General features: G+C 51.8%; 2 protein-coding genes across 4 annotated transcripts in view; one reads left to right on the top strand and one right to left on the bottom strand.

Moving 5' to 3' along the window:
* The window catches only part of ABTB1 (ankyrin repeat and BTB domain containing 1), a 29,165-nt gene extending 22,103 nt beyond the window's left edge, over positions 1 to 7,062 (top strand). Inside the window, exons 11-12 of the mRNA XM_040568847.1 lie at positions 1,364 to 1,564; positions 3,396 to 7,062. Coding sequence (XP_040424781.1) covers positions 1,364 to 1,564; positions 3,396 to 3,602 — 408 coding nt within the window. The 3' untranslated portion in view covers positions 3,603 to 7,062. The remainder of the gene's footprint in view (positions 1 to 1,363; positions 1,565 to 3,395) is intronic.
* Positions 7,063 to 11,791: 4,729 nt separating this feature from the next.
* Positions 11,792 to 17,081, bottom strand: part of MGLL (monoglyceride lipase) — a 63,899-nt gene continuing 58,609 nt past the window's right edge. For all 3 annotated transcript variants that reach the window (XM_040568855.1, XM_040568853.1, XM_040568854.1), the window contains exons 7-8: positions 16,429 to 16,644; positions 11,792 to 15,461 (exon numbers count right to left, since the gene is read on the bottom strand). In XM_040568855.1, coding sequence (XP_040424789.1) covers positions 15,336 to 15,461; positions 16,429 to 16,644 — 342 coding nt within the window. In that variant the 3' untranslated portion in view covers positions 11,792 to 15,335. The remainder of the gene's footprint in view (positions 15,462 to 16,428; positions 16,645 to 17,081) is intronic.

Raw genomic sequence — 17,081 nt, 5'->3', positions numbered from 1 at the left:
GCGCTAGAGTTACAGTTCCTCAGTCTAGACCAGCGTGGCTTGGTCTCTAGAAACAAGTGATCTTGCTTCCTCCCCAGCCAGGATGTGCTGTATCCTGCAGATTGCCTGTTGAAATGCATGTGGTAAGTGCACTCTTTGCACTTCACATTAGCAGGAACAGAACTGTGCAGAAAGTGGCTCTAGTTCCAGGTTGGTGACGCAGATGGCTGACTAAAATAGGATTTGCCCAGCCAGGGAGGATAGATTGAGTGAAGCTGGAGGTGGTGTCTCCAGCATTACCTATGGCATTTTTTCATCCTCCTATTGCAAGGAACAAAAGTATCCAAGAGGGAAATGGGAGGCTGGTTCTCTACCTCAAGAGCCTGAAAATGTTAAAGGCCATTAACAACAGTGTGAACTTGAGCATCTGGTGCATGCATTTAGTTCAGTTTGAATGCCTGTCAAAGCCCCAGTAATATTTGACGTGCAGTCTGTTCCACAGTTAGTTGGGCTTCACGTACAATTTATTTGGGGTACAATTTTCTGTGTGCTTCATCTAGCTCTGATGCATATGTCAAAATACTTGCTTGTGGCTTGAAAGCCCCATGTGATTTGACCTCCTTTTGATACTGCGATGCTTCCAAGGAGCCCTGGTCCTGACACTACCTGCTGGGATTACTGCTAGCTTTGAGAGCTGCCTTTGAAGCAGAGATGAGTCGTGTGCTGTCCTTTTGCCTGTGGGTTCCTTGATCTTAGATCTCTGCAGTGCTTGCATTGGTACTTCTCATTCCCCTTTTCAGGGGCTGGTTTGCGCCTTCCAGGTGTAGTTTGAAAGACTGGGAGTTCCCAAAAGAGAAGAGAATGGCAGTGGGGGCAGGAGGATATGTTGGCTGGCTTCACAGAGCCAGGTTGAGGGAGGAACTTAAGAGAATTTCACATGCTTTTCACAAAAAGTGAGTCCAGAAGTAGAGAATGGGAGGAAAAGCCCTAGTGTGGACAAGGTTCTCTGTTCTGCCAGCCAGTCTCTCTGAAGAGCTTTCAGTACCTCTGCTAAAAGCTACCCCCTTCTGTTACCACATTCTTAGCAGCCAGCATGCAGCCACACTTCAGTGTTTCAGCATTGCTCTGTGCTTAGTTAGGGGGGTCAGCTGCAGAATGGCAAACTTCTTGCTTTATGCTGAGCAAGCTGCCTCCGCAGCATTTTAAACTCTGTAACGACTGAATGGCAGACCTAGCCCGGAAAGGTTGAGCTCCTCTCTTTCCAAAGCAGTGTTTGGGCTAAGCAACATTTCAGGGAACCTCAGCTAAGACAGAAGAAGGCATTTTGCAAGGGACGAGTGAGGTGGGTAGGATTGGGCAGTAATTTCCCTCTTTCCATTGCCAGCTGTCCCCGGAAAATGCCTACGACGTGCTGTGCGTGGCAGACATGTACCTGTTGCCCGGGCTCAAGCGCCTGTGCGGCAGGACCTTGGCGCAGATCCTCGATGAGGACAACGTTGTCAGCATCTGGAGGATTGCAAAGCTGTTCCAGCTGACCCGGCTGGAGGACCAGTGCACGGAGTACATGGCAAAGATCATCGAGAAGGTAGCAGAAACACTCCCCGCTGTGCTTAGCACATGTGCCCATAAATTTAAATGCGCAGTGAGCTGTAGACTTAATGGTTGTGCGTGGTCTGTGATAAATAGTTGCCCTCTCTGGTTTTATGTGCTTCTTGAAAATGAGCAGCTGTTGGGTAGGAATGCTTGTGGTGAGTTAGGGTGGAGGGTGGGAATGTCACTGCAGTAAGCCAAATGCTGGGGGCTGTCTAGCACAGCCCTGTGGGCTGTGGGGTGAAATACATGCCCCAAAAGTTCTGCCAGTGCTGTGTGCAGGTGACTTTCACCAAGCTTTCAGACACTGTGGCCGAAGCAGCAGCAGTGTTCTCAAAGCGCATCAGCTGCAGCCTGGAGAACCCAATGGGGTTGGCAGGGGAGCTTGGTGCAGGAAATGTATGCAAGTGTTCACACACAGCCTGCCCGGGGTGGGGAAGGGTGGTCTCCCTGGCATGTTGCTATCGATTGGAGTCATCAGTATGATCTCTCTCCTTTAGGATGACAAATCTAACTGTAGAGGTTCTCACAGGGGAAATTTGGCTGTTGAACAGCCAGAAATAATTAATCTAATGCTGAAGTTTTCTTTACGAGGCTCCGTTTAAGTGTTAAGCTTAGTGATTATAGCTTGAAGTGTCAGGACTCATGGACTAAGTTGCCATACAGAAGGACAAACTAGAATCTGTGTGAGGTTTTTTTGTTTTTTTGTCCTTAGACAGGTCTCTCTAAGTGGCTTGTACAGCTCACATGGGAATGTAACGTATTCACCTGCAGCTTGAAAGGTGTGAAATTCTTTGTAGCTTGTGAAAACAGTAAAGGAAGTAATTGTAGGGCTGTTATTTTGTTCAGTGTATTGCTTGGGGATGATAAACACATCATCGTGCACCCAGATTCTGGCTTCAGAAAAGAGAATTTGGTTTGAAAGCTGAATTAATATCCCAAGTAGTAACTGGGCAAGGTAGGGCTTTGCTTATATGTTCCTCTTCCCCTTTTCCATCCTGAGTGGGCATCCTTGGACCCAGTACTGGCAATGTGCCTTTTTAAGGGTGTTGGCACAAATGGAGCCAACCTCAGCTGTTAAAACAGCAGCAGCTGCCAGCATCTTGTGGAGATGCACTGATGATGGCAACGGGGAGAAATTTTGGCAGCGTGTATAGCATAGACCAGGGCTCAGCAGCCCGCTGTGCCCAGGCGCAGTTCGGTCGCACAGACAGACGGAAGCTGCCTCTCACCCTTCAGCACACCACATGTTCCCGGGGAACTCGGTGCAGAATCATTCATGGGTGACCTGATTCTGTCAGGTTTTGCACGGAACAGAGCAGCTGCATTGCTGTGATCTGCTGGCGGTGGTGGGGCTGAGAGCTGTGGTAGAAGCAGACTCGTTTGGGTCTCCTGGTTCTGCATTGGGCGCAAGCGCCCGCTGCCTTGCCTGTTGCAAGACGTTTCCCAAAGGTGTCTGGCAGAATCTCCTGGTTCCTGCTGCCAGTTCCTGCTAGGGAGCTTTTCTGGAAGGAATATTATGTATATTCATGTGCCCTGATAGCAGGGCTACGGATTCTTAGTGGGTATTACAGCGTGCTGCTTGAGGTGCAGATTGCTCACAGCTGTGGCCACTTACTCTTGGAGTATTACTGCCTCCTTCAGGTGAAGCAGTGCCACAGGACACATCTCCAAGTGGTGCGCCTGTAGGAGACACAGGACACCCTTAGGATTCCCTCTTCTCCCAGCAGATCTCTAAAAAGTGGATGAGCCCGTTATCCCAACAGTTTACATCTCTTTACCTGCCTTCTTGTCTTCCTAACGATGCTTTTGTCCGCCCCATCCAGCTGGTGGAGTCGGAGGAGTTTGTGGCTGCTGTGAAGGAGAATGCAGAAGCTGTGGAGGAGCGGCAGGAGACTGACTCCATTCCCCTGGTCGATGACATTCGCTTCCACATCACCAGCAATGTGCAGACTTATAGTGCCATCGAGGAAGCCAACCAGAAACTTGAAGCTCTGGAAAACCTCCTGGCCAGTATAGGGCTTGAGTGCTGATGTGTGCAAACCCTGCCTGTCATATGCAGCCTGCGTAACCCCCAGTGGGTTGGCTCGGAGTGCAAGAACATCTGAGTCTCTGAATGTTTCTTTTCCTCTACTTTGTCCTCCTTCCCATCCACTTCCAGGCATGGTTTCTTTTTAATTTATTATGTCTGGACATTTGCATGTCTGGTTTGTGTTTGGTTTTATTTTGTTTTTGTGTCTCCTTTCGGAAGTAGCTCCCAAAGTTCAGCCTAATTCAGTAGCTGCTGCTTTGTACGATGCAATGCTGATAGGAGACTGCAAGCCATGGGGGTGAGGGAGTTGCTCGGGGGGACTTGCTGTGCCTGGTGTTAAGACCCATCCTGTTCTGTTGCCCAACAATACACTGCTGAAACTGGTTCATGCCAGGCTATTTGTTGAACTGCCAGCAGCAGAGGAAGAAAACTGGATTAAACTCCCCAAATAAGTATATTAGAAAGAAGATGGCCTTTCCTTCTTTCACTGTCAGCATTATAAGATTGGCAGAGTTGAGCAGCACTTCCCTAACAGAGAGACAGAAGCACTTGGCTGTGTGGAAGCTGCTGTTTTCACCTGCTATTCTAGTCAGGTGGAAAAAGCCAAAGTGATTTCCAGGTCTTCCCTAGCTTTTTGTTGCTTTGAAGTGTTGTCATTTGGATTTCCACACTGAGAGGAGTGGAAAAACTCAGATTTTAAAATATCTGAGTTCTGACAGGTGGACAATGTATATGCAGTCAGGAGGGGAATACAGAGCACAGATTTGATGTTTTCCTTGTGCTGCATGTAATGCACAACTTAAGAATTTAAAAGCTTTGCTGAACAAACATCTTTGGTAATACAGTAGAGACCAGAGACCTTCCATTCCTAGAAAGCAGTAGCTTTTGATGCATAAAAAAGGGAGAGTGCCCCTTGTCTCCCTAACAGGGGAAGGAAACACCTTCTTCTTGGAAACAGCACTTTTCCCTTTCTCTTGGTCCATTGTGGTGGTGCAAAACTGACTTGCTGGTTGGGTCGGGGGAGAGGGGTCACCAGAAGTCTTCTGAGAAGGAAAGAGGGGTCTTCTGGGTCTCTTGCGGGGCAGCTGTCCCACTCTTCGACCTTCTGGCTTTGCTCAGCCTTCAGCCTTGTAGGTTCATTGTTCCCCAGGAAATTCACTGTTTGTACTAATGAATGTTTTGGAATCTGTGTTCTGCACTAGGTCATGTTCTCTCTTCGTCTCCTTAGACTCCTAATGAGGGTGATGATGTTATTTCTCCCCAGCACCGACCAGCAGGTGATAGCCCTGCACAAAGCTTCCCCTGCCAAGTAGGCTGCCCTGAGAGCTGTTTATCTCCAGAATGGCACGTCATGAGAGCCTCAGGTCTCCAAGGCTCGGGCCAGGCATGCTTTCGGTGCTGATAGCTGGGAGGAAGAAAAAGCATTGTGTGAAGCACATAGGGAATCTTGCACAGATGGTGGGCTGCCATCACCAATACGTATCGTCATTTTGGTCACTCTGTGCAGCAAGAGTTTAAAATAATCCATGTCATGTGCTTTTAGTGTTTGAGGTGAGAACTGGGCACGGGTTCCCTGCAGCTCCAGGGTCTTGTTTCCTGTATGGTGGTGGTGCTTCACATGGACGAGGAAAGGGTTTGGAGATCCAGTGTTCAGCAGGGACTTGCTAAAAGTGCGGATATACTGGGAGGTTGGGTCTCCCTTCCCTGCTAATCTCACCTGGTGAGGCACTCATGCTCCCACCGTATGAGAACTGCAAACTCTGCCCCTGCTCAGAGCATCTGCCCATACCTGGCATGTGTTGCAGCTCACGCAGGCAGCCTTTGGGCACCGCTTGCACTAGGCAGGCTGGGTTCAGCTGCGGTGAGAAGGTGGCACGGGGCTTCAGCTGGTGTATTCGAGAAGCTGGGATTTGGCAAAATCACGTCAGGACTGAGCTGCACTAACAGAAGCTGCAGACAGAGCTGGCAGGGCAGGAACGAGATGCAGTGCCGCTAACCGGGCCCCAGATGCCCGTGCACTTTGTCATTTGTGTTTAACTGGTTTCTCTTGCCAAGCAAGTCTCTTTGTGGCAAGAGATAGTGGCTGTGTGGCTGCTTCAGTTCTGTTTCAAAAAGCTTGTGAGGAGACATAAGGAGTTGTTGTGGTTTGCTTTCTGCAGCCACACGAGGGTGGGGGAAATGGGTGTGTTGGTGCAGGGTGTGTTGCTATAGGGGAGCAGCAGCAGTGCGCTTCTGTTTGGGGTGGTGGCGTGGAGAGGAGCTGTGCGTGTGTTGTGTGGAACGTGTCTGTGTCTGTCTCCAAGCTTCGTTTGGCTTTGACAAGACCACCAAAGAGACCAGCACAACTTGAACTGGTGAAGGCATCGCAGTAGATTTGAGGAGGGGAATGGCTATTTGGAAAGCTCGAATATGAAGTCCCGTATATTTGGGGAAAAGAAGGGTGGAAGAGCAGAACTGCCTGTTTTCTTGCTCAGCGAAGTGTCAGGCTCATGAAGCCTGCACAGAAACAACCTTCAGCTTAGCCCAGCCAGCCAGCCAGTTCAGTTCCCCTGTGTTTCTCCTCCATTTATGGCTGAAGATGACACTGAACATAAGCAGGATGTTTAGTTTATCACGTCCCCTCTGCTTCTCCTGCATAAATTCCCCATCTGACATCTCAGTAGTCAGCTTCCCACAGCAACGGTTGTGACAGCCCTGCACGAGGCTCGCACGGAGCCCCAGAGAGCAGAACGTGGCCTTTGCCTTCTGTTTGTACCGAACAAGATGTAGGAACAGGATTACCGAGGAATGTGCTAATTCTTCTCTCTGCAGATGCCTCAGCTGCCTAAGGAGGATGGACGCTGGCAGTGGGCAAAGCGGGAGGACAGCAGAGGAGGGGCAGCGGTGCTGGGAAGCGTTTTCCATGTGGCTGCTCTTAAATAATTCCATTCCCGTGTCCTTAAGCGTGGAGGGAGTGAGGCTGCGGTTGTACATGTGGGAGGAAAGGTCAGCGTGGCCTTTTGATCTGCTCCCCCAGCAGCCCAGTTCCTCACGGACTGCTGAGCAAACCCCTCGGCTGTCCGCCTGCACTTAGCGGCCACTTCTGTGAGCCCCGCTGGATCGGCCAATTACTCGGGGTCCTTTAACCCCCCCCACCCCTTTTGGCAAAACAGGGCTGTGAAAAAGCATGCATAAGCAGATGGTCAGCATGCAGGCAAGCTCTCTAATTAACAGCAGCCAGGTCAAAAAGTAGATTGGAATTCACTTTATTCTTGCTGCATATAATTTTATCACGAAATAAAAAACTTAGGATTTTTCTTCTGTTGCCAGCGTCCTTTTTGTGTTCTGTTGCCTCTGTCCTTTTTATTTACTACTTGCCACTTGTTGAATTAAGAAGATTGTAAAGTTTATCAGAGCAACAGTATATTTAAGAAGAAATGTATAAGCATGTGTGCAGCAATAAAATAGTATATTTCACTATATCCGTTCCTGCTGTAGCCTGTTTGTTACCAACCAACATCAGTGTGCCTTTATTTCTAAAAGGACTGGGTGGGTTCTTCGGCACTTTTCCTGCACCTGAACTGGGGCTGGCTCTGTACCAAGCTTCCAAGAAATGAAGACGATGTGACTGCTCTCCTCTCCTGCTGACCTGTTCGGACAGTCCTGCCATGGGTGTAAAGCACCGACTTGTTTTTGTGCGCTCCTTTGTCCCGGCATTGTTGTGTTTCGTGAGCAGCTCCGTGGTGCAGACGTGGTCCGTGTGCTGGTGGTGTGTCAGGGAGATGATTTTTATCTCGGAGTGCTCCTCTGGGCAGTCCCCGGGAGGTCAGCTGTCTGTTCCTCTCTGCTTGTCACCCCACGCCTTTGTTATTGCTGGCTTCTCTTAAATCCAAGGATGGAGGTTTCTCAGCCTCCATGGAAAGCTCTTCCTCCGTTTAACTCTGACTTGTTCAGTGCACTCGCGGTGCCCTCGAAGCACTTGTTTTCTCCAAGCCTCAGGCCTGCTGGAGTGCCAGGCAGTCTTTCCTCTCCTCTCTGAGGACACACACTTATTCTCCCTTCTGCCCTCTTGTATGCCTGCGTGGCTGTGATAGTTCTGGTGGCAACTAGCACGACGAGCTGCCTGCGCACAGCCTGTTGACTTCAGAGCGTGACTTGGCTTCAGAGAGCAAGGATCCAAGCGCCCCCCTCTAGCTCCCTGCAGGAATGTGCAGTTTTCAAGGGGGGAGAGCAATAGTATCTGAGTGAGTAATGCTGCTGAAGGGAGGGACCGGGTCTGGGCAAAGTTCAAGCACTAATCAGGCTTTTGGGACTCAAGGAGCAGTGCTTATAAGGAGTATCACTGTGCTGTGAGAGCCTGGAGTAAAAGACGAGGATCTTTAAGAGACTTGAGCTGCTGGCGTTGGTACAGTCATGGTCAAATAAACAGTGGAGATGGCACCTTCCCACGGAACAGCTCGCAGTCGCTGTGTGTTGACAGACTCGTCTGCTCGGGGTGACACCGAGCTTTTCTCTCTTGCTGTGGGCAGCCTGCTGAAGCCTGTCGCAGCTCGGGGAGCTGGATTGTGTCTGGGCTCGGTTTTTAAGGATGAGCGGCTCCTGCTGGGGCTGGCAACAGAAAGCAAAGGCTTGGCTTGGTTCTCTGCTCGCGGGGTGTGTTGGCAGAGCAGGTTTTTGTTTTACCTTCTAAGCTAAAACAGATTTGACATAACAAATTTATTAAGACAAGAGAGGCTACGCTGGCAAACCATTTGCCATGGTTGGGGCCTGTTTGGAATAAAGGTGGCGGGGCTGCCCGCCTTGAAGGAGCACCAAGGGAGGAGGGCGGTGAACTCCTCCGGGGTTATGGATGTTTTGGGGGTTTCAGGTTGGAAATTGGCAGGGGGTTACTGGCAATAACCAAGGCGAGGTCTGCAGGGAGGCAAGCTTTAAGCTAAGTGTGATCAGCATCTGGGGAAGGCGTGTACGTGCCTTCCGCTTTTCCTGGCCGTGGTTAACTTTGTAAGCCCGCAGGTTTCAGGCGAGGTTTGAAGGGCACTTCAGGAGACGAAAGCAAGCCTTGGAAAAAGGATCAGTACCATGCAAAGAGCTAGCCCTGGTCTCGAGGGTCTGGTTGCTCAGTTCCCAAAATAAGCTCTGAGAACTGAGTGTGAGAGCTTTCCTCTCCCTCCTCCTGTTGCTGGCAGAGCAAGCTCGAGGGGAAAGAGAGCGGGATTGGAAAATGCCATCTGCTCCAGGGCTGCTCCCTCCTGACTGCAGCTCTTGTGGTTTTCTGACAAATTGTCCCAGGGGGTCTGCTTTGCTCCCTGCTCTCTTTGGTGGTGTGGCAGGACGTGAGGCCATTGCTTTGGCACGGTGTGGTAAGCAAGAGGGAAATTGGGGAATGCTGTGGCAGGGCCAGATGTGCTGGTTCATGGGCTCGGGTGGAGCTGGCTTGCTTTTAAGGAAAGCCAGAGGAGCATGATGCAGCTTTCCTGTGGAAGAAACTGAGCTGGTCTGTGTTGTGCTGGTGTCATTAAAACCCTGGTGGGAAGAAATGCCTCCCTCTTTAATCTTTTATCCTATCGCTTCTTTGCTAGCCGGGGTCATCCCAACACCATTCGTGCGAGGCTGTGACAGTGATGAATTGTGCAGGGCTGTGCTGAGACCTGCTCTAGAGAGAAGGAAAGTAAATATGTTAGTTACCACTCCTTGAGATATGCTTTTGGAGGTGAAGGCTGATCTTTCATATCAAGGCTAAGATGACATTATATGTCTCCCTTCTGCTCAGAAGGTTTTATTCTAACACATTCTTGGCACAGCACAACAGAACCACCAATATTTCTATGAATTTTATTAAGCTTGCTTCCATAACGGGAGCCAGCAATCTGCTCTCTCTAACTCCTTCCACCCTCCTCCTCCCTGGAAGTAAAACTGAACTTTTATCCAGGAGTTTTTAAACCAAGTTTGTTGGCGGCAACTTCAACCTCTTTCAAATTCCCCAAAGCTCTTGTTAAGAACCTGGGAATGCCTCAGGCAAATTGTCCAGAAAGATTTTTCTTCCAAGATGCTTCTCCTTGGGTGCAGCATCTTCGCCGCCGTTCAGGGCACGGGCTCTGTCCTGCTCCTCTTGGGGTGACTGCTCCTTCCCTCCCCGATGCCTGGAGGAGATGGCATTTCTTGTGTCCCGATGTTACATGACTTTTCCTGGTCACGCATGCAATCCAACAACAGCCTTTTTTGGTCTGAAGGCGCACAAGTGGAAAGTGCTTCTCTTGCTCTGTCGGCTGTAGCGCTCGCACTGCGCTAAGAGGGCAGCTCAGGCGTGCGTGCAAACTTTGGCATTCTCTGGGGGCCCGGGGCTTGCCAGTCACGCGAGTGCCCCCGGGCTGGGTTTGGGTGCAGAGGAGATGCAGTGGGGGACACGCACGCGCTTGGCACGGGAATAGTGGGCTTGGTGTTAAAAGTGCACAGGCTGAGCGCTGGAAGCTGGGCTCTGCTGGCGCTTTTGATGTGGCCAGCACAAGGGCCGCCCTGTGCTGCGGGCAGGATGCTTGTCGCCTTCGCTCCAGCACAAAGCTGACCCCGCAACCCATCGTGAGGGAACATCTGTGTTTTTCCTCTGGATCGGGAACCAGAGCTGTTTGCATCCAGCGCGTGCACCCCTCCCGCTTCAGGGTTTGTTTTGCTGGCCCGAGCAGAGCTGTGCTGGTGCTGCCAGTGTGTTTTTCATCCAGATGAAGACATGACTGTGGAAGGAGGGCTGTAGGGCTTGGGAAGGCTGGAGAGGCTCTGCTTCGGCAGAACCTCTGCTTTGGCAGGGGGGTTGGACCCGATGATCTTTCGAGGTCCCTTCCAACCCCTACAATTCTGTGATTCTGTCATTCTCCTGGGGCTCTGCCCTGTGGTCAGTCAGGGGGTTGCTTGCCCTTGGCCGTGGGCCTTTCCTACGCTGCTGCAGGAAAGGTACCGCTCATCCTTCCCACCTGAGCTCCATCCATTGCTTCCCCTCTGCCCTTCTCCTCTCTGCATGTTATCTTTCAGGACAGCACAAGTGTTTTCCATGCTGGACATCCTGTCCTCCCCTCTGCTCCACCCCAGGCCAAGCAGGTCCCTCTGCCAAGTTTCCTTTGCTTACACATCAGCGCGTACCGTGCGACCCATCCCAGCTCGTCATTGATCTCATAGGAATTGTTTTGCATCCAAAATCCTGGAGTGCTTCCAGGCACTGAAGAGCTTCCCCTGCCTGCCATGGTCTGCTGTCCCCCCTTCCCGCGGTGTCACGGCAGAGGCCAGGGGACACCTGCCCAGCCCGGAGAGGAGCCGCCAGCTCGGGGCAGCACAAGGCCTGGCACGGGCTGGGGGAACAGGCGCAAAGCCTCAGCCTTCCTGCCGGCCTGCAGGGTCGGGCCACGAGCACGTGCTAAAAACAGCAAGGCCACCCACGGCTGTGACAGATCGCTGTGCCCCGGGTGGTGGCGTGGAAATGCTGGGTAAACTGCACCGCCAGAAAGGAGGATGAGGATGATGAAGGGCGACGGGCCGGGCACGGGCACGGGCACTGCTTTCCCTGCAGGGGAGGATTCCTGCAGCAGGGGCACCGTGAACACACCAAACCAGGCTGGCCGGGCTCTCACCTGCACTGGGCACTGCCTGGCAGCCAGCGAGGGGCCAGCCCCACTCCCTGGCCCTCTTCGGAGTCACAGCCAGGGGCACGAGGTGGCATTTACCCCACTGCTCCGCCTGGCCGTGGTGCACATGCCTCCTGTTCGAATTGGGCACATTTCAGGACAGAAATAATATTTTAACGGGCTTGTGGAAGTGTGGGGAACAGGTCTCGAAGCAGGCTGAGCTCGTCTGGTAGCACAGGCTCCTCCATCAGCTCCAGACCCGTCCCATGCGGGGCAAGGGAAGCACGTGAGGAAGCGCTGCTGCGGTGCCACGATGGCTCTTGTTGGGCTGCTCCAGGCTATAGCAAACAGCAGCACAGGGCTGTGGGTTTCAGGAGCTTCCAAAAAGCCAACCTTCAAGCAGAAAGACAACCTCAGGGCTCTGACAGCTGCCCCCAGGCCCACCGGTCCATGGTGGCTGGGGAGCAAGCACCAGCCACACCAGCAGTGCCCAGGGGCTGCAGGTGCCCCTCCACAAGCTGGATTTAATATCTCTCTGCCTCTCCCTTCTCATCCTCCAGAGATACGGTGGTTACAAATGATGCTCTCAAACACGCTCCGCTCAGAAAACATAACTTTATTATTAGTTGCAATATACATTGTATTCCTTTAAGAATTCTAAACTCGTATATGGTTTCCCACTGAAAATACGTGTATGTATATACGCTTTTATATATGTATATATATATATAAATGTATTTTATTGAACTGGGACACAACGGAACAAGAGAGACAAGCTTGGAAATTACTTGGAAAAATAAATGTGATCTCCGTGGATTTGTGCTGGCAGTGTGCTAAGGTAAGTGGTGTAAAAAGAACAGGCTAAATAGAAAATGTGATGGGTTGGGGGGAGGGGAATGGTCTCCCAGTGCTACAGGAGGTGGGTGACACAGGTGGGAGTTGCACGTTGCTATTGCTCGGTCACGGATGCCACCTCTTCTCCAAGGCAGACCAGTCTCCAGCGCATCTCCGCACAGCAGCGCTCGTAAGGCCGGCCATGCTCCCTGCAAACGGTACCTGCCGCTTGGAAATGGAGTTTAATTACATTTCCCTTGGCAGCAGCTCTGCTCATTACTAATCTGGTCAGCAAAGGGAGGGTTCCTCCGGGGCACGGTGAAACCGAACTGGGTCAATGTAAAGTAGTTTATGGGCAGGGGAAGGGAGCAGCAGGGAGCTGGAGCATGCGAGCTGAGAGCTGCAGCTGGTGCAAACCAGCCTCAGCTGATCCACCTGCATCTGCTCCCGGCTCCATCCCGCCTTGCTGGCTTCCCCACCCAAAAATCTCCACTCACCAACCTGCCTGGAGGCAGGCGACATTGGGGCTTTTTGGGGTAGGTTTCCCCATGTTAATTCCTTTGGAAGGTAACTCCGAAAAGCGATTGAGGGTAGCAGCAGCACCTGCTGTGCCAAGGTTTGGGGCTAGTTTAGCTTTTTGTTACTGGTTTTCAACTAAGCAATGGTTTTGTTTGCTGACCTGATTTTCAATCGCAGCTTTCCCCAGCCGCTGTCACTGAGCTTAGCTAGACAGAGGGACAAGTCTTCCCTAGATGAAGATAATTGCCTTCCTTTTATTTCTTCTGGGCTGCAGATGTGTCGTGGGCGGAAGACACGCTCTGCCAAGGCACTGACCGCAGCCCGAAGCCAGGCTGGAGGGAGCAGACGGGCTCTGACCTTCCTGCTGCAGGGTCGCTTCCCTCTGCCCCGCAAAGTGCTTGTCAATTTGGGATGAAATGAATGTGGGCATCGATCTGTTCCTCCTGACTTCCTCGGGAAAAGTGCTTTCAAAAATCCCATCCTTAAGTCCTCGTCTTGCTCCGACCCCCGCAACATCTGTCACCGCCGCATCACGCCCACTGGATTCCTGCTCCGCCTGAAGAAGCAGGTGAGCCTCGTCACCGCTGCAGCGCTTCTGTTCTTGCTCTCTTTCCCCAGCAGCATCTGGCAAGGAAGGACCTCGCTCGGGAAAAGAAGTTGCAACGAGGCAGGCTGCTGGAAGACGTGGAGCGGGCGACCTGCGCGTCGCCTCATTCCCGGTGCCGGTGCTGCTGCAGGTTTAGCAGGGGTGCGTGGGAGCAGCTGATTGCATGGGAATAATGTTTTAAGCTGGGAGAAGCCCAGCTGGTTCCTCTCCTTCAGGGCAGGAAAATAAAAATGGAAAAGTGCCTGCATCAAACTCAATAAAAGAGCTTTCCTGACTTGGGCCCCTTAGGGCAATTGCAAGGACGCAACCTGCACCCACAGGGCCTTCATTCCTGCACGCTGATGGCGTCGGGCCCTGCTTCTGGCTGCTATTGCACAGAGGTCCCTTTCCTGAATGTTGCCAGAAGTGGCTCCGAAGGCAGGAGAGGTGGGTGAGACCCCAGGGCTGCCACGGGCACGATCCAGCCCTGGGGGCAGCAGTGCACAGGGCAGCTGCTGCCAGGGAGGGCAGTGGGGTTTGTCCCCGTGGGAGATGCCCCGTTATCTCCTCCTGGAGCATTTGCAGGCTGCTGCAGCACTGGAGGGAGAGGGGCAGGTTAAAGCCCTTCCCTTTGGCTGCTGCCAAGAGGCATGGTAATAACTAGGGCCATCTCCCTGGACAAACTGACCCGCACGGCCACGCAGTGATTGCTGCGCTGCTTCTGCTGTATCGATACGATTCCTCTGCTTCATGTTGGGGTCTCAAACCTTGCCTCCATCCCTGCTGCTACCAGAGACCCAGGCAGCTCTGGGGTTTGGCTTGTCTGCACCGCTGGAGCACTTCACGAGCTGCTCCCTGGATGCTGGAACTACGATTGCACCCTGTCCTCTGCCTTTGCTCCCCACCTTGCCCCCAGGGGCGAGCTCATCCCCAGCGCCCTGTCGGCCCCAGAGGTGGCTGTGCTGCTCGGGAGGAGAAGGGCAAGGGCTTGGCCAGGATCTCTGCTCGCGCTGTGGGTCTCCTGCCAAACCAGTGGACCATGAGGACACCCACTGTTAATCCCCACCCACCAGATGCTCTGCGCTTCTCTCTAGCATTCTTTTCAGGACATTTTCCAACTGATGAAGGAAAACAACAGATTATGACTGTAAAGTTATGGTGAGAGGACTGGATCGTGGTAGGACAACATTACTCCTTGCCAAGAGAAGGAGCAATTAACCCTTCTTTAGACTCTCTTCCCATTTCTTCCCTAGCTCCCAGCCACCTCTATATACATCATATATTATATTACTATATTCTCATATAACTCTGATTTTCTCAGTTTCAGTAGCGCAAGTGATTAACTCCAAGAGGAAAAAAAAAAAAAAAAAGAAGAAAGAAGGAAAAAAAGCAGCCCATAGGAATATTTACAGAATAGTTCATCTTGGAGAGGAGAAGGGGGTTTGGCCTTGGGAATAGCATGGTTTGTGAATGTGCTATGTGGGCTTGAGTATACATTCATCCTCTCTCCTCTGGGATTCTGCTCTGGTGATGATGACAACTGAAGGTTTGCTCAGCATGCCTTCCCCCCTGCAGACTCATGGGGGGCCCTTTATTCTCCCCCTGGGCCTGACCTGCTAACAAAGGTAGCAGCCAAAGGGGTCTGACCTCAAAAATCATCCTTTCGCTTCCGAGCTGGAGCCTCTTCTCACCGCCCCCATCAGCTCCATCTTTGGCCTCTCCTCGTTACCCAGCACCTTCATTAACGTTTGCCTCTCAGGGCCAAGGCTGTAAAGGGACTGGATGGTGGGGACAGGGAGGGGACTGTATGCACCTGGAATCAAAACTGTAAAGTGGAAGATACTGACTTCCTTAACATACCAAAAATTATTGCAGTATAAATAAACCCCTGTCACCCTGGCGAAAGCAGAGAAGAGGAAGTGATGGAGGAAGCTCTGTGGGTGAGAGGCATCTTGGCAACATCACCCACCTGGAAAGCTTTGACAGCTGCTCCCACAGCTATCAATGCTTTCTCAGGTTATGGCAATGGCCATTTACATCACCAAGTAACGTCCCACTCTGTGCCTCTTCCCCCACCCTCCCTTACGCTGTGCATGGCAAAATATCCCACGAGCCCCTCCACGTTAGATCTTTTCCAGAGAGACTTCTATTAAGAAAAGCGTCTATTCCCAGAAACCCCCAGTAAGAGCTGCAAAAACAACTGCTCTTAAGTATGGCTGGTTTCTCCAGCAGCTGAGACCTTCTGGCCAACCCACGTAAGTATTTCTGTGAAGACAGAGGTAGTGACCTCAGGCAGCTCTTTGTGGAGGGCATGGTAGGCTTCCTCATACACCTGCAACCAGGGAGAGAGAGGATATTAGCACAGAAGAAAACATCCTCGTGAACAGAGCAACCTTCAGTCCCCTCTTGTCAACACCCACACGTCCAATGTGTCCTGCCCACACCTTGTCAGGTTTTTCTCCTGGATGTGGCAGGTTATCAAATCAAGATAGGTTATCAAGAGACGCCATCAGCTTTAGCAGGCCCTTCTTCAAAAAGGGATCCCACTCCCAGCTTCTGTGCTGACAGACCCGGCTCTGGGTTCTGCTGCTGCTGTTTCTCTTTCACCCTCCCACTTTCTCCACACACTGCCCTGTCCTCTCCCTGCCGCTGCCCCTCCACAAGCAGGAAGGTGTTGGCACTGCAGCTCAACCTGAGCACCCTGCTGCACATGAGGAAGACGATACATGTCCCAACACCAGGCATTTCTTGCTCCTTCTCCCAGTAAGAACAGGGAAATAAATACTTATTGTGCCCCTGGAGTTTAAAGGCCAAGGGGGAATGTTCCCATCATGCCTTGTGCAGTTTTACTCCTTTTATGCCCAGGCTACCCAGTTATTTTTCTGATGACAAAAGCTTTCCCTTGGTCTCCCTGTCTCTCTTTCAGGCTCATTCATGTGCTAACAATCGGTTAATCAGCTGTGGCTCTCTTGAAATGAGCAGATGTGAAGTGGCCTTTGTTGTGCAGCGCTTTGGGAAGGCCCCCCTGTACCCCTACAGGCCAGGGCACGAGGTAGGCTCGGCACTAACATGGTTGGCGTTGTTCAGAAGAGTTTCGGGGTCACCACCTCAGCTGGTCGTGAGCCTCAGTGCACTTGTATGGCAAGTGGCTTCATGTCCAAGTGGCCCAGGGGTGTACAGCCACCCAGGGTAAGGCCTTGAGGTCAGCCACCATAGCCTAGGCCGCCACACCCCTCACAGAGGCCGCTCAGGCCAGCGCTAACAGGCCAATACCCTAAAAACCAAGAAAACAAGCTGACCTTGAGCGTTTTGTCCTGACTCTGCACCGTGTCCATAAGTAAATAAGACCCTTTGATATCACAGAGCTTGTCGGAAGAGCCGTGTAGCACCAGGATGGGCAAAGTCAGCTTGGGCAGAGCTCGCTCAATTCTGGCAATGGCGTTCATCAGCTGGATGACGAAGGACACCTTCATGCCACCGTGGTAGACCAGGGGATCAGATGTGTAGGACTCCATCTGGCAGGGAGAAAGAGGTAATTTAAGGTTAGCAGTATTTCATGCAGAAAAGACAAAGCAGGTTGGCTGGGCAGTGAGGAGTCTCTTCCCTTGGCTCGTGCATGTATTTCCTACTCAGTCAGGATTTCCTGCCATCAGAGTCAAGGTCGAGGCCTTCACTGTGGCTACCCAGAATTGCTCACACAACATGTCTCGCTCCATGCTGTGTGTTTCTCTCTTCCACCACTAGAAAATATTCAAGCCAAAGCAGCAGGCAAACAACCAGCACAGGACAAAGCCTGTCCCTGTGGGGCACCTGCCTGCATTTTTCTGCTCTGCCATGTCCCTCTGTAACTCAGAGGTGGGAGTCTCCTCTCCAGAGTTTTCTTCAGCCTGTTACTTCAAGGCTGGTATTGTCCAGGTCCTTATCCTGCTCTGATGAGGGCTCGGGTGTTTTT

This window comes from Cygnus olor, chromosome 10 (assembly GCF_009769625.2).
Source record: "Cygnus olor isolate bCygOlo1 chromosome 10, bCygOlo1.pri.v2, whole genome shotgun sequence".
Lineage (NCBI taxonomy): Eukaryota > Metazoa > Chordata > Aves > Anseriformes > Anatidae > Cygnus > Cygnus olor.
This window is presented reverse-complemented; position numbering and strand designations above follow the sequence as displayed.